Source organism: Lynx canadensis, chromosome F2 (assembly GCF_007474595.2).
Source record: "Lynx canadensis isolate LIC74 chromosome F2, mLynCan4.pri.v2, whole genome shotgun sequence".
NCBI classification, from domain to species: Eukaryota; Metazoa; Chordata; class Mammalia; order Carnivora; family Felidae; genus Lynx; species Lynx canadensis.
Window position 1 is genome coordinate 39,054,654 of NC_044320.2, and position 22,417 is coordinate 39,077,070.

The 22,417-nt window shown below is 43.3% G+C and overlaps 1 protein-coding gene across 2 annotated transcripts in view; it reads right to left on the reverse strand.

Annotated features, from left to right (window-relative positions):
• MATN2 (matrilin 2) overlaps positions 1 to 22,417 on the reverse strand; it is a 122,214-nt gene that overhangs the window by 39,514 nt on the left and 60,283 nt on the right. For both annotated transcript variants that reach the window (XM_032591931.1, XM_032591930.1), the window contains exons 4-5: positions 21,646 to 21,768; positions 8,479 to 8,601 (exon numbers count right to left, since the gene is read on the reverse strand). In XM_032591931.1, coding sequence (XP_032447822.1) covers positions 8,479 to 8,601; positions 21,646 to 21,768 — 246 coding nt within the window. The remainder of the gene's footprint in view (positions 1 to 8,478; positions 8,602 to 21,645; positions 21,769 to 22,417) is intronic.

A 22,417-nucleotide genomic window follows, 5' to 3' on the forward strand; every position in this document is an offset into this window, starting at 1 on the left:
GCACAGTCAGAGATTGTGATCTCTAGGTACACGTTAATTTAAATCAAAACACCAAGAGAAAAGAAAGGTTACATGGAATTTTTTATAATGGGATTTTACTTATATGAGTATTTTTAGATAGGGAAAGAGACTTCTATTGAAGGGTCTGATTATTTTGCTATAATGGAATTAAACACACTGTTTAAAACTGCCTGAAATAATTAGCAGCTGATGGGGTCATAAAAGAAATATTTTTGTTTTGATGAGGATTTTACTATATTAAAGAATATGTGACCTATGGCTATCATGTTAATAATGAAGAATTTTAATAATGAAGAATTTCCTAGCCTGTAACAGAGGAAACAAAATGAGTAAGAGAAAGGCGCACAATATCCTTAAAAGGAAAAATACGTAGTTTTTAAAATCAAGTAGTTTAAGTCCTCCAACTTTGGGCATCTTTTTCAAAATCCATTTGACTGTTTTAATCCTTTGCGTTTCACACATATTTTAGAATCAGCTTGTCAGTTTCTGCAAAAAAGCATACTAGGATCGTGATAGATATTGCTTTGATGTATAGATTTGGAAAGGACAGACAGCTTAACAGTATTAAGCCTTCTTTTTTTTTTTAAATTTTTTTTTTCAACGTTTTTTATTTATTTTGGGACAGAGAGAGACAGAGCATGAACGGGGGAGGGGCAGAGAGAGAGGGAGACACAGAATCGGAGACAGGCTCCAGGCTCTGAGCCATCAGCCCAGAGCCCGACGCGGGGCTCGAACTCACGGACCGCGAGATCGTGACCTGGCTGAAGTCGGACGCTCAACCGACTGCGCCACCCAGGCGCCCCAACAGTATTAAGCCTTCTGATCCATGAATGTGATATATCTATTTATTTAAGTCTTCTTTAATTTCCCTTAGCAATGTTTTGTAGTTTTTGTAGTATAAGTCTTTCACATCTTTTGTCAAATTTGTCCATAGGTAGTACATATTTTTGATGCTATGGTAAATGGTTTTTTTAATCTTAATTTTTGATTCTCCATTGAAAAAAATGTAAAAAATAGTTGTTTTTTGTATATAGACCTTGTATCCTGCAATTTTGCTAAACTCACTTAATAGCCCCTTTTTGTAGACTCCACTGAAGTTTCTACATAGATGACCCTGTTGTCTGTTAATAAAGATGCTTTAATTCTTCCTTTCCAGCCTAGATTTCATTTCTCCCCCCGCCCTTCTTTTTTTACCCCTAATACAATGGCTAGAACCTATAGTACAATACTAAAAGGAGGTGGTGAAAGTGGGCATCCTGTTTTGTTTCTGATCCTATAAGGAAAGCATTCAGTCTTTCATCATTGAGTATGGTGTTGCCTGATGATTTCTCCACTGATGCACCTCATCAGATGGAGGCAGTTCTTATCATTCCTAGTTTGCAGAAAGGTTTTTTTTTTTCTTTTAAAAATCATAATTGAGGGGTGCCTAGGTGGCTCAATCGGTTAAGTGTCCGACTTCAGCTCAGGTCATGATCTTGCAGTTCATGAGTTCGAGCCCTGCATGGTGCTCTGTGCAGACAGCTCAGAGCCTGGAGCCTGCTTTGGATTCTGTGTCTCCCTCTCTCTCTGTTCCTCCCCCACTCTCTCTCTCTCTCTCTCTCTCTCTCTCTCTCAAAAATAAATAAAGATTAAAAAAAATTTTTTTAATCAAAATTTAATGTCAGGTCTTGTCCAATGCTCTTTCTGTATCTTTTGAGTTGGATTTTATGGTTTCTGTTCTTTAGTATGTTAATATTGTGTGTTACATTGATCACGTTTTGAATGTTAAATCAACTCTGGATTCCTGGGATAAATCTTACTTGGTCATGATGCATTATCCTTTTTACATATTGTGGGATTTGATCGCTAAAAATATTTAAACAACTTTTACACGAATTTTATGAGGGATACTTATGTGTAGTTTTCTTTTCTTGTAATGTATTTTCCTGGGTTTTGTATCAGGGTAACGCTGGCTTCATAGAATAAGTTGAAAAATGTTCCCTCTTCAGTTTTCTGGAAGAATTTATGTATTGATATTAGCTCTTCATCCTATATTCACCAGTTAAACCAACTAGTCCTGGTGTTTTCTTTGTGGGAAGGTTTATAAGAACAAGTTCAATTTCTTTAATAAACAGAGGACTTTATTCATATGATCTAATTCTTCTTCAGTTAATTTTATTTAGAACAGACTATTCATCAATCAAATAACACCAAAAAAACATGTATTTGTCAATTATCTCTATATATTACTACCTAATTTTATGAAGAAAGGTAATTAGACATGATAATAAAAAGAGCAGTGAGAAAACATTTTCTCTTAAGTTAGCAAGAATTTTTTCAATCGCCTCCTCAAAACGCTTACAGTAGAGTATACATTGGTAAAACTTTTTGGAAATAACTTTCAATATACATCAAAAGCCTTAAAACTGTTAACAGACTTTGACTCAGTAAGTTTCCTTTTGTGTTTTGTTCCTAAGAAAATGATCAGAAAATGCAAAGACTTACATATGAGACATTTATCACAATACAGAGTAGCCAAAAAAATTATTGAACACTTTGTGATACATATGTACGATTATCATGAAGACATTAAAATGTTTTTGATAAAGTTTAAAATGACATGTGAAAATACTCATGATTTAATGTTATACTGTATGATCTCAACTCTATAAAAATATATTCATGTGCATAAAAAGGCTGGAGGGAAATGTAGCAAGTCAGTATTAACAATGGTTATCTCTGGGTGATGACAGATCATTTCATTTTATACAACTTCATTTCTATATGATCTAGTTTTCTACAGTAAGTATATGTTACTTTTGTAGTCAGGAAAGGTATTAAAAACAAGTATGTACATTCATAATTGTGAAACTAGTTGCCATGGAAAATAGCATTAAAAAATAGAAAAAAGAACAGTGTGGGAAGTGCCCAGTAATGGAGAAGAAAATAATCAGGGAAAATTGCTGGGGACAACGTGTATAGCTTCTTATGTCTATACCCAAACATAAAATACAGCCACCAAACAAAGCCATTTTAGGCTTTCAGTATAGGGAAGTGGCCATGAGCTCACAGGTATCACTGGAATTTGGGGGAGCAAACCTATGACTATAGAGAGGACAGGCTGTATGCTCTGTGGACCATACTACATTACTATGTCTCACTCTGTTCTAGTCATATGGACTTCCTTATTGTCCCTCATCATTGCCAAGTCTCACAGTTCTTGCCTCAGGGCCTTTGCACTGGTGTTGTATTTCCCCTGCTTCAAAAGTCTCCTCCTTCCCTCACCTCTTTCAAGTGTTTGTTCAGATTCCACTTTCTCGTGAGCCCTGTATTCTCATCTACTCTGCTCCAACAGAATGTAAGCTATTTGCCCAAAAAAACAGAAGTCTTTTGGTTCGTTTTACTTAGCATTGCATGCTTAGTGTCTCCAATGGCATCTGGCACATAGTAGGTGCTTGACAAATATTTGTTGAATGAATAAATGGTTATCAGTACCACTCTTCTTTACATATAAATATTTATTCATTTTTGAGAGAGAGAGACAGAGACACAAAGAGAGAGAGAGAGCGTGTGTGAGTGGGGGAGGAGCAGAGAAGATGGGGGCGCGGTACAGAGGATCTGAAGTGGGCTCTATGCTGACAGCAGCGAGCCCAATGCAGAGCTTGAACTCATGAACTGTGAGATTATGACCTGAGCTTAAGTCGGATGCTCAACTGACTGAGCCACCCAGGTGCCTCAATTATCAGTACTACTCTCAGTGGAGTGTTTTGGAGGGTTTAGATGTAAACACCGCCCACTAGGAACCAACAAGGGATCACTAAGGATAGAAGACAGCTCTTATATAGTTCTTCAGGCTTCTTTTGGCAGGCTGCTTAAAAAACCTCCCTCCGTGAGGATCTCAGCTCAGCAATTAACATCTTCTGGGTACAGACATTCAGCCAGTTATAGATGCAAACAATTAATTATTCTTTCATCCAGCACACGTTCCTCCATCTGGTCTATGAGGCATAGGGCCTTCATCAGCAAATTGGTCCAATGTCTGTGAAAGTACAGATAGTCCCTACCACGTTTTCCAGGCCTAGCTAGTCTACTAAGCGAAATAAAGTTATTCTGATATGACTTAGTCCTAATGACCGAGAAAATACAAGAAGCCTAATTTGTTCTTAGTTTCAAAGTACAAGGAAGTCATTCTCAGCTCAGTTTAATGAACCACTTTCTAAGAGTCAGAGCTGCACAAAATGGAATGCACTGCATGGGGTGTAGTGAGTGTCCTGTCAGTAGGAGTATTTAAGTGCAGGATGGATGACAGCATGATGGGAATATTGTGAGATGAGTGGTTGGGCTAGAACTAGTTTGAACTTTCAGGTCCCCTCCAATTGAGAATCTTTGATTCATGTACAAAAATTCATCTCACAAAACTAAGTAGCATATTACAGTAGGTTAACCATAAGTTGGCTATGAAACCTAAATTCTATACATTCTATATTTTATGCCTTGGATTCAATATAAAATTATTTCCTTCCTCCAGGTTTCACTTTTAAAGCAAGTATAAATATTCATGTAGTACTTTCCTCTATGCAAAGCATTCCTACTTGAAAAAGGATGGAAATGCCAACCAAGTTATCAATGGAGTCTAAAAAATAATGACTATAATGATCTCAAAGTCAGTAAATAATAAATAGCAACATGCTATTATATGTTATAAATGTCTACAATTACCTTTACTCACTAGAACAGGTATTAGATGATTAAGCATTAGACTTGAAACCCCCAGTCTCCTTGATACCAAAGACATGAATCCCTGTCCAGTGGACTGAAGTCTTCTATCTTTCTCAGGAAAAGACCCTGAACATCTGAGAATGTTCTCGTGCCTGGCTCAGTAGTAGTGGTTTCAGATCAGACCTTAAGAAGTCTTGCCATAATATGATCTAGCAATTTGGAAGCAGGGATTTGAACAGATACTTGTACGTTCATGTTCATAGCATCATCACTCACTAGGGCCAAAAGGTGGAAACCACCCACGCGTCTACTGACAGATGAATGGGTAAACAAAATGTGATGTATACATACAATGGAATATTATTCAGCCTTAAAGAAGAAGGAAATTCTGACAGTGATGGCAGTGATGGTTGCATAACAACACATAACAACACGAATGTTCTTCATGTCACTGAACTCTACACTTTAAAATGGTTACAGTGGTAAATTTTATATTACGTCTATTTTCCCACAGTGAAAAAAAATCTTGGCAATATTTTGCAAAGTTACCATACCTGCATGTTTCCACTCTTCTCCCCTCTACAAAATATTCAGATAGACTTGGATAGGTTGCTTTAGGGGAAAGAACTGATATAAAAGTGGTGCTTTTGGGGGGCACCTGGGTGTCTCAGTCAGTTAAGCGTCTGACTTCGGCTCAGGTCATGATCTCACGGGCCGTGATTTCGAGCCCCGCATCGGGCTGTGTGCTGACAGCTCAGAGCCTGGAGCCTGCTTCAGATTCTGTGTCTCCCTCTCTCTCTGCCCCTCCTCTGCTCACCCTCTCTCAAAAATAAATAAACATTAAAAAAAATTTTTTTTAAGTGGTGCTTTTTGAATACTTACATATTTTAAATTATACTCTTTGTTCAGGAACATAAGGCTCTATTATATACACTTTGGTTTAATCATAAATTAATCACGTTTGGCATATTACACTGACAGTCTACATTTTCAGACAATAATTACACTTACTAATTGGGTTAGCCTTCAAATATACTTTTGGTTAAAAATAGAGATGAAATTTAAGGAACTGAGTATCTTTTGTTTTATTTCATTTTTTTTGCAAGTTTACGAGAAGTGGAAAAAATGTTTTAAAAAAACCTCTCAACACCACAGCAGCAGCCAGGCCGACTTGGCTGGAAGCTGATGTGATGCCTCATTAATTACTAACAGGATGACTGTCTTGATTCTGAGTTTCCACCTCCATCCTGTTTCTGTCTTTTTAACTGGCCCCTATTTCACAGTTCTTGTCCCTCACAGATGTGGGGTGCTCCCAAGGGTCTCCATTCTTACTGCTGGGCTTCACTTTATTTCCCACTCTCGCAGCTTTCCAAGAAAGCCAGGCGGGGGGGGGGGGTCTCCTTCCTCCTGGCAGTAGCCTTTCCAGGTCCAGTTCTCACCCTGCCCCCAAGCATGATAGGAAGGGGGTCCTTTTTCTAGGGGACACATCTCCTGGATGCTGCCCACCCAGACCCCTCTGAGTACCCAGCCCTGCCTACTTCTGAGTCTCGACTCCGACAGGGTCCAGAGACACGCTGGAATTGCTGGGCTCCGTGCCTCACTGGCGAGGCCCCCCAGCTGGACCAGTCCTCCCCTGCCTCCCAGCCAGACCTCTTCTCCCAGTGAGCCTGAGCTTCCGTGTTGACTGGAGGGTCTCCTTGCCTGCATCATCCTGGGGCCTGTAATTCTCCGTGTCCCCAGGGTTTCTGGGATAGGAGACATACTGAGCCACAGGATGGGGGTGATGGCGAGCCTCTGGGAACTGGGGGTGGGGGTGGGAATGGGGGGGTCTCAGGCAGGGAAGGAGTTTTGAGGAGGCAGGAGGCAGACTGGATAGGACGCGTGTTTTCCTCCAGGTCTCATCCCAGTGGAAGCCTGGGGCCAAGTCTTGAGTTTTTTATGCACTATTAAACTTAGCTCGGGCATGTGGTATATGCTCAATAAATACCAATTTAAAGTCGTTGAAGGCAGTATCATGCCTTAAAAGAACTTGCTCAGCACCAGACAATTTGCTAAATGGTTTATATGGATTACCCCATTTAGTTTTCAAGACAACGCTATGAAGCAGGCAGTATTATGATCCCCTATTACAGTTGAGGGAACTGAAGCACAAATCGATTGCCCAAGGCCAGCCAGTGAAAAAGCAGAAGAGCTAGAATTTGCCCTGAGGCCGAGACTGCCCTTGGCAGCACATGGCCTCCTCTCTGAGGAACAGACCAACCCTTCAACCTGGCAACCACCTTCCCAGCTGTTACCACAGCCCGGGTTGCTGATTTACGGTTCAGAATGTTCAGAAGGGAAGGGAGACCAGGACCAGAGGAGGCCACTCATCATCCGCTTCTTCTCTCAATAAGTCGCATGCCAGTCGTGTGCCAGGTGTGGGCCTGAGCCTGTCTGGCTTATATCTTGGCACGTCTTTCCTCCTCCCGGCCACCCTGGTCTCAGCCTTCTTTGCCCGGTGAATAAGTGACAGCTCTGCCTTCAAGATTCAGCCAAAATATCACCTCCTCCAGGAAGGCCTTCGCCTTGTCCATTGTTACTGGCACATGGTTAGGGCTCTAGAAATGCATATTTTGACTGGCCGTGTTCCTTGCAATTCCAGGCTCCACCCTTGTCTCCAGCTCCGGCGTTTCTAAGCTATTGATATTTAGGGTTGAAGAGCAAGCTTAGGTTTCAGGAGTTTTGTGGGGGTGCTTTTTAAAAAACTGTCCACGTATATCCTGCTTTCCATAATCAATGTGTTTTGGAAAGGCGGTGGGTACATGAACTTTTTACGAATTGAAATCCTATTTTCTCCTTGATGTATGTTTCAGAGATAACGTACACTAACCTGGTATTCAGCTGCACTTTTTAAAAATGCTGGGCCCTAATCCTTTAAAAACAACCTTCTCTCAAGTGAACCCGTCAACAGGATGATCGCCCACACACAATCCCTTAAGTGCTCTGACATACCTTTACATGTAAAAGAACGCTTTTGGAATCCTTTCGCAAAACATCTTTAGTTTGTAAGTTCTTATGGTCAGATGTTGGGAGCTCAAGTGAATTCTGACCTGTATGCGTGTAGTTAAAATCAAATAGAACTAAATATATCAAACAAAAGAACGAGCAGTTCTCTGCAAACCACCCTCCACCCGCCCCTCCCCCACCCCGAAGCAACCACATTCAACTCCTTCAGGCTCAGCGATTTTCTTATGCTCGTGTGGAGGCAGAGCTGAAGCCCACAAGCCACAGAGCTTCAGTGAAAGTATTTTTTAAGCTCTGTTAATACTGATGGGCACAGCCCGGCTGAGCCAGCATGAAGTCAGATGGTCTGATCGTCAGCACGTTCAGCAGATGCTGGAAGAACATTCCCACGTGTGGTCTCCAATGAAAGACACCTCTGTCAAATGCCTTGAAGGGTGATATTGAGACAGGGTGGACTACGGTCCTAGGACAAGTGACGAAAGGCCTGACAGAGGAAGAATGGGGCAGAAGTCATCAGACTCCGCAGCACATCATCTTGTGCCACGATATGCTTGGGAGAATTCCCTGGCCACGGTGCCCACAGCAATAGCAGGAAAGAAAGTTTTTGTTGTTGAATCACTGTGCTATGCACCTGAAACTAATGTAACACTATGTTAACTACACGGGAATTAAAAGTAAGTCAATAAGTAAGTAAATAAAATGTGCGAGCCAAAAACTGTTAAACACACACACAAACTCTTTTTGTAGGTAACTTACTTGCACATGTTTTTTTATCTGGGTTAAGAGCAAATCCTTTAGGGCACTGGCAAAAGTAGGAGCCATCAGCATTCACACACTCGTGTTCACATCCGTGGTTTTCCGAGGCACAGTAGTCCACGGCTGTAAATATGAAAACACAGAGTTGAAGGAGACACACAGACAGGAAAGGGAATAATAGTATGGAATGGAAATAACAGCATACTTATAACAGATATCAACGAGGATTAAGATGGTTGTCCCAAAAAAGTGCGGATGAATAAATATGATTCCAAGGCACCTCCCCCGCGACCACCCAAAACATAATCAGGGGTCTAGATCGGCAATTTACTTCAGAAGATAAACTAAAGAGGGGCGCCTGGGTGGCTCAGTTGGTTGAGTGTCCGACTTCGGCTCAGGCCGTGATCTCACGGTTGGTGAATTCGAGCCCTGCATTGGGCTCTGTGCTGACAGCTCAGAGCCTGAAACCTGCTTCTGCTTCTGTGTCTCCCTCTCTCTCTGCTCCTCCCTCACTCGAGCTCTGTCTCTCTCTCAAAAATAAATAAACATTAAACAAAAAATGCAGGTATAAAGAAGATAAACTAAAGAACACATGACCAATTGTATTTAAAAGTTAAAGAAATGCAGGGTGCCTGGGTGGCTCAGTCAGTTGAGCATCCGACTTCAGCTCAGGTCATGATCTCACAGTTCATGAGTTCGAGCCCTGAGTCAGGCTCTGTGCTGCCAGCTCGGAGCCTGGAGCCTGTTTCGGATTCTGTGTCTCCCTCTCTCTCTGCCCCTCCCCCGCTCATGCTCTGTCTCTCTCTCAAAAATACATAAAGATTTTAAAAAAATTCTTAAAGTTTAAGAAATGCAAATCAAAACAATCACAAAGCCTACGACACTAATAACTATCAAACTGCAAAAATAAAGAAGGGATAAAGCCCGATGGTGGCAAGGCAACATGGAAACAGAGTCAGGGCTGATGGCATTATAAATTGACAAAAAATCCTCTTGGAAGGACGTTTGACAGTGTTCACTGTGGAAATGTGACCCAAAGAAATAACTGATAAAAGGGAGAAATTAAGCATATGAAATAAGCTATTTATAGCAGCATTATTTACAGTGACAAAAAAATCTGGAAAATAAGATGGACATTTAATAATGGTAAATGGCTTAGTAATTTATAAGAAAATGCCTTGTCCTATTTGTCATTAAATCTACAAATGTTGAAACCAATTTGACAATAAACTTCATATACTGAAAAAAAAAATAAAATAAAATTACTAACAAATTAAAAAAAAAATCTACAAATGTTTACTGAACACCTTACTGCTGGCCTGGCCCTGTTTTAGGTGCTAAGGATAGAGCAAATAACAAAACAAATAAAAATTCCAGGCCTCAAGGAACTTACACTTGGATAGTAGTGGTGGTGGACAAAAAATACAATAAGTAATTAAGATAGGCTTGCAGAAGGTGGAGAGAGTATCCTGGGGAAAAATAAAGCGGGGAAAAGCCATAGCTACCATGGGGAGGCTAGAAGGATGGTAGAGGGTGACCGAAGTGGTCAGGAAAGGCATCATAAGAAGGCGGCCGTTGGGCAGAGTCCTAAATGAGGGTCTGAGGGTTGAGCCAAGCAGATAATGGGGAGTAAGCATCTGAGCAAAAGAAACAGCAAATGCAAAGGCTGCCAGGTGGGACTATGCCTGGTATGCTGCAGGACAAGCAGGGAGGCCAGGGTGGCTGGAGCAGAGACAGGTGGGAGAGGAGAATGAGTGCACGTCAGGAGGGACTGAGGCCACTACGAGGACTTTGGCTTTCAGGCTCATTGAGGAGGGAGTCATTGGAAGGTTCCGAACAAAGGAATCGAGACTAGACGATAGAGAGCAAATGTGACAGTAGAAAACCAGTTAGAAGCCTAGCACAATAATCCCAGTGGGGAATGGTGGAGGGTTCAACCACGGTGGTGCAGGACGGAGGTGGGGGCGGGGGGGAGACAGGGGAGCGGTGTTCTGGTTAAACGTGTCCCCCAAAAGAATGTGGGAGTCCTACCCCCAGTACCTGTGAATGTGATCTTATTTGGAAATAGGGTCTTTGCTGATACAATCAAGTTGCGATGAGGTCATATGGGTGGGCCCTAATCCAATACAACTGGTGTCCTTATAGGAAGAGGAGAATGCCACGTGAAGACACAGACATACAGGGAGACCACCATGTGAGGACAGAGGCTGGAGGGATGTGGCTGCGGGCTGAGGAACACCAAGGGTCAACAGCCACCTCCAGAAACAAGGAAGGACTCTCCCCTACAAGTTCCAGTGGGAACATGGCCCTGCCAGCACCTCAATTTTGAACTTCTAGCCCCAGAACTAGGAGGTACCACATTTCTATTGGCGTAAGTCACCCAGTTTGTGGTCGTTGTGATGGCAGCCCTAGGAAGCTAATACACCAGGTATGAGTTGAGGTGGGGCCAGTGGGGGTCCTGCCGGAATAGAGGCGAGCCAGGAGGAAGAAAGAAGGATTGAGGCTGACTTGGGGGATCTGGCATGAGGGCAGAGTGGCTGTAAACTGACGGCGGGGCCGGAGTGGGGGGCCGGGGGCACAGGTGCACTGGGTTTTGTGGGAGGAGATTCGGGCATTAGGCAGTTGTTAACATTATAATCCTAACATAATTGTAAATAGGAAGACAGACAAAATGTGGTGAAAAAAGTAGATCTCAAAACTGAATATTTACAGAGGTGACACCCAGGTAAAACAGAGCTCCAAAGGCATGCCTGAAGCCTGGGAATTAGAAATAAAAATTCTTGCTGTGTCAAGGTGGTGGGATTATGGATGATTTGTTTCTCCTTTAAAAAACATTTTCCTCTATCACTTTTAGGATATTCTGACATCAGAAACTTGGAAATAATAAAAAGGAAATGGCATCTGCAATTAATACACATGTATGACTTGAAAAACAAAACCCTGCGCTGCTAGGGCAAGGACATACTTAACCCAGCGATCAAAAGATGCAAAGGGTAGGGGCGCCTGGGTGGCTCAGTGGGTTGAGTGTCTGACATCGGTTCAGGTCATGATCTCACGGTTTGTGGGTTCGAGCCCCACGTCGGGCTCTGTGCTGACACCTCAGAGCCTGGAGCCTGCTTTGGATTCTGTGACTCCTTCTCTCTCTGCCCCTCCCCTGCTCATGCTCTGTCTCTCAAAAATAAATAAATGTTATGGAAACCAATTTGACAATAAATTATATTAAAAATAAATAAATAACTTAAAAATTTTTTTAAAGATGCAAAGGGAAAATCTACAGTTTTTTTTAAATGTTTTTATTTATTTTTGAGACAGAGAGAGACAGAGCATGAGCAGGGGAGGGGCAGAGAGACAGGGAGACACAGAATCGGAAGCAGGCTCCAGGCTCTGAGCTGTCAGCACAGAGCCCGAACCGGGGCTTGAACTCACGGAGTGTGAGATCAGGACCTGAACTGAAGTCAGACGCTTAACTGACTGAGCCAACCAGGCGCCCCAAAGTCTACAGTTTTAAAGGGTAATAACCTGCATTTTGTTTATTCCTTTGCTTCCAGGCTTCATTAACTCTCTGTCTAAATTATCATTTTTGTGATTTCACCTCCCCAAAGAGTTCTAACAGCGCCTAATAATGGAGGGTTTAATACACAAGTCATTGTGGGAACAGGACATTCACATAGTTACAGGATCTGCATGTCATGGGATGTTAGCCAGTGGCTGGAGTTGAGTCAAAGCATAAACATTGCCGTAGCACCAAATCCTTCTAAAAGTTAATAGCTCATCATTCAAGAACCATTGTCCTATTAAGCAAAGAATTGCAGAAACGAAGGACACAGAGATCAAGGACACCAAGCCCTGGCACGTGCCCGAGTCTGTGTCACAGAATCGGGCCATGCAGTGGCCCGCACTGACCTGTGTTGGCAGTAGGCACTTCCCACCTCCAGCCTCCACATGTTGGGCCTCATGTTAAGAATCTCCCAACCCCTGATATGGGTACCTGCCATCAGTCAGCCCATGCCATCTCAGGCCACCTACATTTTAGTGTTCCCCCCAAAGAGAAGAGATGTTGATCTGACTTCCAAGTTCTGACTTCCAAATTCCAGGAAATTGACAATACCACAATGAGGAGTGAGCTGGTCTCTGTACCTGAAGGCAGGAGCTCAGATTCTCCCTCTCCCTTGAAACTTCCTCTTTATGTACCATGCGGGTGTAATTTCTGAGTCCAGCCATCTATGTCCCTCAGAAGAACTCCTGAGTATGCTGGCCCCATATTAGACTGAGGACAGGTTGGAGGCTTTGCTTAGGCCTAAAATCTGAGCCTTATACTCCAAACTTGCCTTTTTCCAGAATGCTCTAGAACATCCAGGGGTGGATCAGGGGTTAATAAAGTTGCAGATGAGCTGTTTTAACTGACCTCCACTTAACCAAACCCTAATCCATCAATGCTTTTCATTCCTTCTGAAAATATAGGACCTGATGCCCAGAGCACACTAAATGTGCATGTGTGCTCTCTCTCTCTCAAAATTAAATAAATAAACTTGAAAAAAAATCTTAAAAAAATTTATAAGGATTCTGCTCTTAGATTGCTTTATAGAAGTCTTCAAATCCTTGCTGCAATTTAAAGAAAGCAAAATTGAAAATCATGGAGCATACATTACGGGGATGTTTTATGCAAGAAAAAAATTTTAAATCATGCATTCAACAAATGAACTTAAATTAGTAATTTTTAAAGGTGTAAGTAAAGGTGATTATTATTAAAAGTACATTCATATGTTTTATTTAAAAAAATTTTTTTTCAACGTTTATTTATTTTTGGGACAGAGAGAGACAGAGCATGAACGGGGGAGGGGCAGAGAGAGAGGGAGACACAGAATCAGAAACAGGCTCCAGGCTCTGAGCCATCAGCCCAGAGCCCGACGCGGGGCTCGAACTCACGGACCGCGAGATCATGACCTGGCTGAAGTCGGACGCTTAACCGACTGCGCCACCCAGGCACCCCTTTATGTTTTAAATGAAAATAAAAAGGTTAAGGTAAGTTTGGATATGCAGTTTTTACTGATTCCACTCTTTGAAAAATACCTTCTGTCTCTCAGCCACCCACAGGCCCAATCTCACAGAGTAAGAAGGCTTCTCCTGGACTTTGATTCTCTTGCTGGTTTTGTTTTTTTATGTGCTCAGTAATATGGGGAACTGAAGGGGTGAGGAGAGATTGGCAGGGCGGGATTTAAGCATTCCTGGGTCTTAAGACCCTGGACTGTAAAACCCCAAGGTGTCAAATCCCACCTTGATTTGAGGGCCACTCTCTAGCTGACTGCCAGGCTGCTGGGCACAGCAGCGGAGGCCATCAGTACAACATTACATGTCGGGGAGCCTGCTTCCAGGCACGTGAACCTAAAAGCTTTTTAAGACCAAGAGAGATCCAGTCCATTCAACTCTGACATCCTTTGCCACACATTTTGGGTTCTTTGCATAACTTCCTTGGTTGCAAAACTGTACTTGTAACAAGAGAGGCCAAGTTGAGGGAGATGTATGGATGTGCTCTATGTGTGTAACTCAGAAATGCTTCTGTTGTTCCAAGTCCTCATCTCCTTCAATAAAATCCTTTCTCAGTTATTTGCCTGACATATCTATGCTCTCATTTATAAGCAGAAAGGGTAATTCCCTGGCTGTAGGGAATTGGACCCTCCAGATCACAAAGTGTTAAAATCTCAGGGTTAGAAGCCAGTCATGCCACATTCAGTCTCTGCCTAATATGTGCAAAATCACTCAGCTGTGTCCAAGGATAAACGATACTTCGGTGCAAGGTAATGAAGCCTAAGATCAATGGTCTCTGATTTACAATGTGGTCACAATCCAAAGTTGCCTCAGTGGGGATCAGTCTGCAAGGGGATGGCATTAATAGAAATAGGATATTTCAAAGAGGAGCATTTGGGCTTTAAAGCTTGTTGATGACAGAGTAAGAAAAACCAAGTTCATCATTAGAGAAATTGGAGAAGCAGTTGACTTGCTGAGTATACAGAAGATAACACATATAGAGTCAGATTCACAAAACCTCTCCCACCAGGGCACAACTGGATTTCTCTATGCAGGATCTCGAAACTTGGAGAAAGTTTCTTATCGATTTTGATAACAACAGGGAAATATTCTGAGCTGAATTGTCTTCTCCACCCTAGATTTGTACGTTTAAGTCCTGTTCCCAGTCAGGCTGTGGCTGTATTTGGAGATAGGATCTTTAAAGAAGTGATTCGATTAGGATGAGGCCATTTGAGTGGGCCCTAATCCAATCTGACTGATGTCCTTATAAGAGGAGGAGATATGGACACACAGAGGACCCAGGTATGCATATTCACAGAGGAAAGACCACATACAGAGACAGCAAGGGAGTGGCCTTCTACAAGCCAAGGAGAAAGACAAGCCTGCTGACACCTTGACTTTGGAAACTTAGCCTCCAGAACGGTGAGAAAAGAAATCTCTAATGTTAAAGCCACTCGGTCTGTGGTTTTGTTACAGAAGCCTTAGGAAACCAGTATAGGGACAAATCCAATACTTAATGTCTTGAAATGGGGGAGGTCAAGCTCCAAACATGAGCAGTTACCTGATGAACTAAAAACCTGACATTTCAATATAAAGATGGATCCTCCCACACTTGTCCCCCACTTAATTATCAACAATCCCCTCCTTACTGAGGGCAATTGGTAGAGGAGAATCTAGTGGAAAAAAATATCTCTGAAGGCAGCAGTAACGCCGTGCTAAATCCCCAAGCTATGTGCCACCATAGTTCTGAGTATGGGCCTCAGGATGATTTCTTTTTCTTCCAAGATTTTATTTTCATTCAAGTTAGTTAACATATAGTGTAGTATTGGTTTTAGGAGTAGAATTCAGTGGTTCATCACTTACATATATCACCCAGGGCTCATCCCAACAAGTGGCCTCCTTAATGTCCATCACCCATTTAGCTCATCCCCCTACCCAGCACCCCTCCATCGCCCCTCAGTTTGTCCTCTAGAGTCTCTTGGGGCGCCTGGGTGGCTCAGTAGGTTAAGCGTCAGACTTAGGCTCAGGTCACGATCTTGTCATGGTTCATGAGTTCGAGCCCTGCATCAGGCTCTGTGCTGACAGGTCAGAGCCTGGAGCCTGCTTCAGATTCTGTGTGTGTGTCTCTCTCTCTGCCCCTCCCCCGCTCACACCCTGTCTCTCTCTCTCTCTCTCTCTCCAAAATAAATAAACATTAAAAAAAAAATTAAAAAGCACAAATTCTTTAAAAAAAAGAGAGACTCTCTTATGGTTTGCTTCCCTCTCTGTTTTTATCTTGTTTTATTTTTCTTTCCCTTCCCCTATGTTCACCTGTTTTGTTTCTTAAATTCCACATATTAGTGAAATCATATGGTATTTGTCTTTCTCTGACTTACTTCGCTTAGCATGACACACTCTAGTTCTGTTCGTGTCATTGCAAATGGCATACACCTGACGTACTATTAAATGCAAGCATTCATAAGACAAAAATTTATAAAGGATATAGAAATTCAGACTTAGCTAATGTTTACCGGTTGCCCATGTAGCAGACAATATAATGATAGTAATAATATTAACAAACACAGCACTGTCCCAATGCCTTACACATATTAACTCAGCCCTCACAACAATCCTTTGAAATAGGTATTATTGTTATCCTCAATTTACAGATAAAGTCAAACAGAGACAGGTCTTAAGAGATTTACAAAATGTGGTAACAACAGTACCTACTTCATAGGGTTGTTGCAATTCTACATAAAGTATTTCAATGACTTAGTAACATTCAATAAATGTAGATTATATTTTTATTGCCCTGCATCTTTATTCAGATACCATTGAATTTGGGGGTTATAGGATACTTTAATGCCATTCATTTGTTCCACAACCATTTATTAATTACTATACAATCAGGCATTATGCTAAACTCTGGATGGTGACGACAAGCAAATACTATACATAAGACATCTTAGAAGAAAGGCAGAAAGGAGAAGCCAAGCTTTTAGCAGTGATTACTTCCAGAAAGTAAAAGTGGGGAGGAATGACTTTCAGGTTTTGACTTTACACACATCTATACTCCGACAATTTTTTTAATATGCAAAAATTGATTTTGTAATTTAAAAATCAATCAAGGGGACAAGATTTTTTTTTAAATACAAGAGTGCTTGAGATTGTGATCACTCAGCCTCAGTCAATGCACTGAAGACATACCGCAAGTCTACTCTGAAAGATGAAAAGTACGATCATTGACTTCTATCCCCAAGGGTTTACAATCTGTTTAGACAGATAAGATGCAAACAGGATCAAAGTTATCCCCAAAGACAAGGCAGTGGGTAAACACCAGAGGTAAACAAGCACAGCAGGAAATTCACCCTTAAAGATAGAGATAAATGGTCTCTGAAAAATGCTGTTTTGGGTGGAAATTAACACAGCTTTAGTGGTAGCTGATGGATTACAAATACAGGGAACTCAATACAAAAAAGGACCTTAGTTGGGAATCTACTCTCAATCACCTGAATGTGGAAATAAATTCAGTCCTGTCCAGAGTGAAATGAGCAGTTAGGGAAATGGGACTTCGACACTGGAATTTAATGTTCTACTAACTCCAAAGTGTGGAAATGCTGCCTAAAAAGTCCTGAGTCTGGCTACGAATTGAATTTTCATGCAGGTCATAGTCATACTTCTGGGATGAGTCAAAGTACTAGAACCTCAGCTTTGAAGACGCTGAAACCGAAAACAATTGCATCCATTCACCCGTAGCTGGATGTGGTGAATTTCTAGCACATCTTTAAATAAATAGTTTAGGCTTACTGCCCCCACTGTCTTACCACCTACCCCTTCTCCTGAAATCTGCCCTTTATCCCGCCCCTCTTGATCATCATCAGTGGGCTCCTGGTCATCTTTGTGTCCCTAACGCCCAGAAGAGGGCCTGGCAGAGAGTTAGGAAATATTTGCTGAGATGAATCAGTGACTCAACTCAACGGCTTTTCCCCTAAGTTCTGTTCCCTTTGGCCTCGCTGGAGCATGACATTAATATTGCCGTGGCCTAGACATTCTCTTTCTCATCTTATCCCATGACTTTTGATTTTCTTACCCACCTCTCCCACTCCCACCCCTGCCCCCAACCTTAGGCTGTTCCTTCAGGGATATTTTTCCTGCCCCACTTGTCCCCCCCCCCCCCCCCCCGCTCCCTACATGTGGCTCAGGCCAGCAAAGTTCAGGCCTTCACTCTCTCCTCACTCCATACTTCATGACGGCCAGGAAATGATGATGATGATGATGATGATGATGATGATGATATATGCTATCATAGTAATAACTGTCTCGCGTGTATGAGAGACTTTACTCGTTACCTTATTTAATCCTGCAAAACACTATGATGTAGGTATTATTACTCTACGATATGGGTGAGAAAACCGAGGCTCAGAAATGCAATGACCCATGCCCAGCCAGCAGCAGAACTGGGGTTTGAGTCCAGTAAGACCTGGGCTCACAACACACACACACAAATAAATGTTTAAAGTAAAAAATAAGTAGAAATTAAAATTCAGAAAGAAATGGACTGAGCTGCTTCCCGGCTACATTGATGGCTCTACCCATCTCTCTTCACATGGTGCTCCTTTCTTCTCCCTCTTGACACATCCTTGTCGGGGTCCCACCACAACTTCATACTCACCTGGTCTAAAACTACTCATTCTCTTTCAGAGTCATGGAAGCTCAAACTCAAGTGAAAGCACTTTTGACTTTTCCTCCTCCCCTTTATTTACAGCCTCTCTTCATCTCTACTCCTTCCCTCTCCATTTCTTCAGTCACCACTCAAACTCCGGCCCTTGTCACCTCTCCCCTGAAGGCTGCCAGAGTCTCCTAACTGGTCTTTCCATCCCTCACCATCTTCCTTCTGGAATCTATCCTGCAGTGCACCACAAGGAGATTAAGTTTCCTAAAATGAGGCTTTGCATTTGCCATTCCCAATTAGAAACCCGTCAGTGTCTCCTTTCCAGAGATGAAGCCCAGACTCTTCAGCCTGATTTTCAAAGCCCTGAACACTAGGGTTCCACCTGGTATCTTCATCTTCTACTTCACACACACTTCTACTTCTACTCCACACACCTGTAGGAATTCTCTGCTTCAGCAGAGCTGGTCTCTTCCATTGTTTAAGTCAGACTGGTCTTAACTAGGGTGATCCTATCATTTATCACCCAAAATAGAACCCCTTTGAAAGTGAAAGGGAGGGCTATTGAGAATTGAGCCAACAAGGCATAAACTGGGATCGTCCTGGATTAACTGGGATTTATGGTCCCCATATTCTTAAACGTTCCCATCTACATACGGGCCACCCAAACTAGCAGCTGATGGAATGCTTCCATAGTCCTTACCAGCCTTTGCTTCCCTAAATTTCCTGTCTAAGTCTGACACCCGGGGTCTTCATCTTTGACAAGCCCCTTCAGACTGATGTCTTCGGGTCAGGTTGCCTGTTAAGCTTTCAGTGTGGCATTCCTGTGACAGTCTCCCCCTCCTCCACCAGATCCCAGGAGCAAGGCCTGCCCCTCCCAATGACCACTGCTGTCCCCACACCATTTCTGCCCTCAATATCTCCCCTTGCCCTGGACACTTGTCCAATGGCTACCCTTCCTGCATTGCCCAGATGTCCCCCCACGCTAGCCGTCATAACGACCCTCTTCTCTGACCTTCTGTAGCCTCTATTACCGTCACCACTTGTTATGCACTCAGCATAAACCCATCAGAAGCACTTGACCTTCTGAAAATTTGTAACATATCCCTAACCAAGGAAACTGGCAACAATGGCCCACCAGCATGTAATCATCTCACTCTCAGCCCCCAACAGGTGCTTGGTTGGGGAGGAGGATGACAGGAATATCTGGTGGATGATGCCTGGGTCACACACAGTCTCTCCCCATTTTCCCATTCTTCTGCCTTGATGCCCCCCCAAGGAAAGGCATTCTACATACACTCAGCAGCAGAGAAATGCCCATCTCTGATAAACACAGTCCACAACAGCTCCCTGGCAACCATAGCATCTACTCTCATGCTTGTTACTCTTCAGCAAATGTCAAACCCCCAAAGTTACAGCAAAACCCTTAGAGACACAAAGGTCCTCTAATACACAGGGATGATTAGGCAATTATTTGGCAATACTCAGAAAACTGGGTTCCTCACCACCCTCCAGTTTCCCAAGGGCCAGGGCAGGCCTCCTGCCCCAGCCATGGCCCCTACTGCCCGTCCCCCTGCCGCCTCCACCCCATCACTCACACATGTTCTGGGCCTTCCCCGCTCCTTCCCTCACCCAATTAAGCAGTCACCCTCACCCCTTTTCCTGAAGCTTATCCCCTGGCCTTATTCCCAATGGCCTGATTTCCTTCTGACCCAATAGCACCCAAAGTTCTACCCATTGAACAACTGGTGAGGGAAAAAATATAGGTTAAACAAAATAAATAGTATGACTTCATTTTGTTAAACGTTAACAAAATGTTTTGAATTAGATATTTGTATGGGGGAAGTCCAGCAGATAATACAACAAACGATTAGCAGGGATTTTCTCATGTGTTTAATCCTCATCCTCAACGAAAGTATGTTGCTTGCAGAATACAAATGAATGAAGCAAAAATAGTAAGAGTTGGTGTTTACATGTCGGCTTCTTTGTTGCCCGTGCTAGTGGATGTGGTGCCTTGCCACCTATCGCTGTCCCCACCAGCAGATTAAGAAAAAAATAAACAGGGGCGCCTGGGTGGCTCAGTCGGTTGAGCGTCCGACTTTGGCTCAGGTCATGATCTTGTGGTCTATGAGTTCGAGCCCCGCATCGGGCTCTGTGCTGACAGCTCAGAGCCTGAAGCCTGCTTCGGGTTCTGTGTCTCCCTCTCTCTCTGTCCCTCCCCTGCTCGTGCTCTGTCTCTCTCTCTCTGTCAAAAATAAATAAACATTTTAAAAAAATGAAAAGAAAAAAGAAAAAAATAAACAGAACCGCTTCGGAGACCAATTCCATCTGTGACGAGTGGAGTTTTCATTCCCATCAGTGTGTACAAACAAGCAAGCAAACCCATTCTATCCTCACCTGCGAAGAACAGGACACCCATGTTTTTGCTTTGTTGCTTTTTCCTTCCACATCCTTAGCTAAGTATCAAAGTGTGCTGGAAAATGTCAATTCTATGTGCAAAATAATAATCATTCACTATGGGAAGGAAGACATACAAGGCCCCTGAAAAAAATGGGGTGTGGGCAGAAGAGAAAACGCAGGATTTAGAGTCAGAAAAATGCAGGTTCCAGGTCTGGTGTGAGTCGAGCCCTTTCCCTTCCTTTGCCTCCAGATTTTTTGCCTCCTAAGTACTGAGTTCAGTTAATGGAACACCTACTGTTTGCCGGGCACTGTTTGTTGGAGGAAGGACGAAAGAGACCATGCGAGTTTCAGGTGTTTTGCAGACCCACTGGTCGGGGGCGTGAGGGATGTGCTGGCCCGCTCTCCAGGTGCTGAGGAGAACCATCACCCTTCACTGAAGAAATCAGATGCCACCCCACCTTTCCTACCTCCCACCAGGTCACACAATGTGGAGTTGCTCAAGTGGGAAGTCACTCACCCGATGGCAAGTTGGTGCCTGAAATTCTAAGCACTGCCCCTGAAACTTCTTCCCTGGGGTCCGCATTTGAGGCCACTGTTCCTTGCCTCTGACAATGGTGTCTTCCTGCATACAGCTGGGCTTTACACCTAGCGGCCACTTGGGACTGTCACCGAACTGCAGATCTATACTTAGGAGGAAGGCTGCCTACGTCCCTGAGGGGCCACTCAGCAAGCTCGCCCACCGGCAAGTGAGTGTGCAACACATGAGCTGTCCTGAAGTCAGGCCATCCCAAACAGCCTCCGCATTGGCTGAAGACCAGCCCAGTCCTTTTCAAGCGATGTAGTATATAAAGGGACAATTCTATTTACGTAGATTACCATAAATATGCCTTTTGCTGAGGACCCAGTAGGAGAAAATGCCAGCTGCAGCCCTAAATGAAGTCGTCAGAATTCGCATTCTGACCAAAACTGGGCCAGACACCTGAGCACTTTGTTGAAACTCAAAAGAGAGCAGCTGGGTCACTGGGGGGCTCCCCTTCCCTCCTCACGGTGCTCAACTTGCCCTTCTTCATGGAACGAGGCAGACGAATACTCACCCACACATCTCTTCCCGTCCTCGGCCAGCATGAAGCCGCTGTAACACTGGCAGACAAAGGAGCCCAGCACATTCACGCAGAGCTGCTCACAGCCGTGGTCCTCTGCCGCACAGAGATCCTGGACTGGGGCAAAGTCACACCGTCAGAAGACACCTCCGTGACCCTGCGCCCTCCGCGCGTGGCCAGACAACAAGCACTTGCTAAAATAACCTTCGGAATAACCTTTAACGTATTGAATAACTGTAATCCTACCATCCAGAGGCAACCACGATTAACATTTCGGTGGATTTTTATGTGTAAATAAAAACAGATCTTTCAAAGTTGGAATCATTCACCTCTATTAAATGCATCGAATAATTTCGAATTAACATCAGGTCTGTCTTTTCCTCATGTTCATGAAAGTGCTCTGAAGCATTCCGATGGTTCCCGAGAACTAGAAGTTATCATGAGCAGGCATCTGTACCGGTCAGCACCAAGTACCACTCCTGTTCTTCGAGAACGAAAATGCTTTGTAATCACAGTCCCACAGGTTTACAGGAGATAATCTGCACTGTCTTTGACATTTTGCAGATGGGGAAGCTGAGAGAGAGCACAGTGGGAAGACCTGTCACTCTACCCAAAAAATGGCAGGTCCCAATTCTACATCTGTCTTTTTGGACGTACTTCTCCTCATTCCATTTGTCTACCAGAACAATCTTTGGAAATCCTCCTTGAGCTTCATTTATTCACGCCAGCGACACACGAGGAAAAGGCGAAGCCAAAGGAGGTTAGG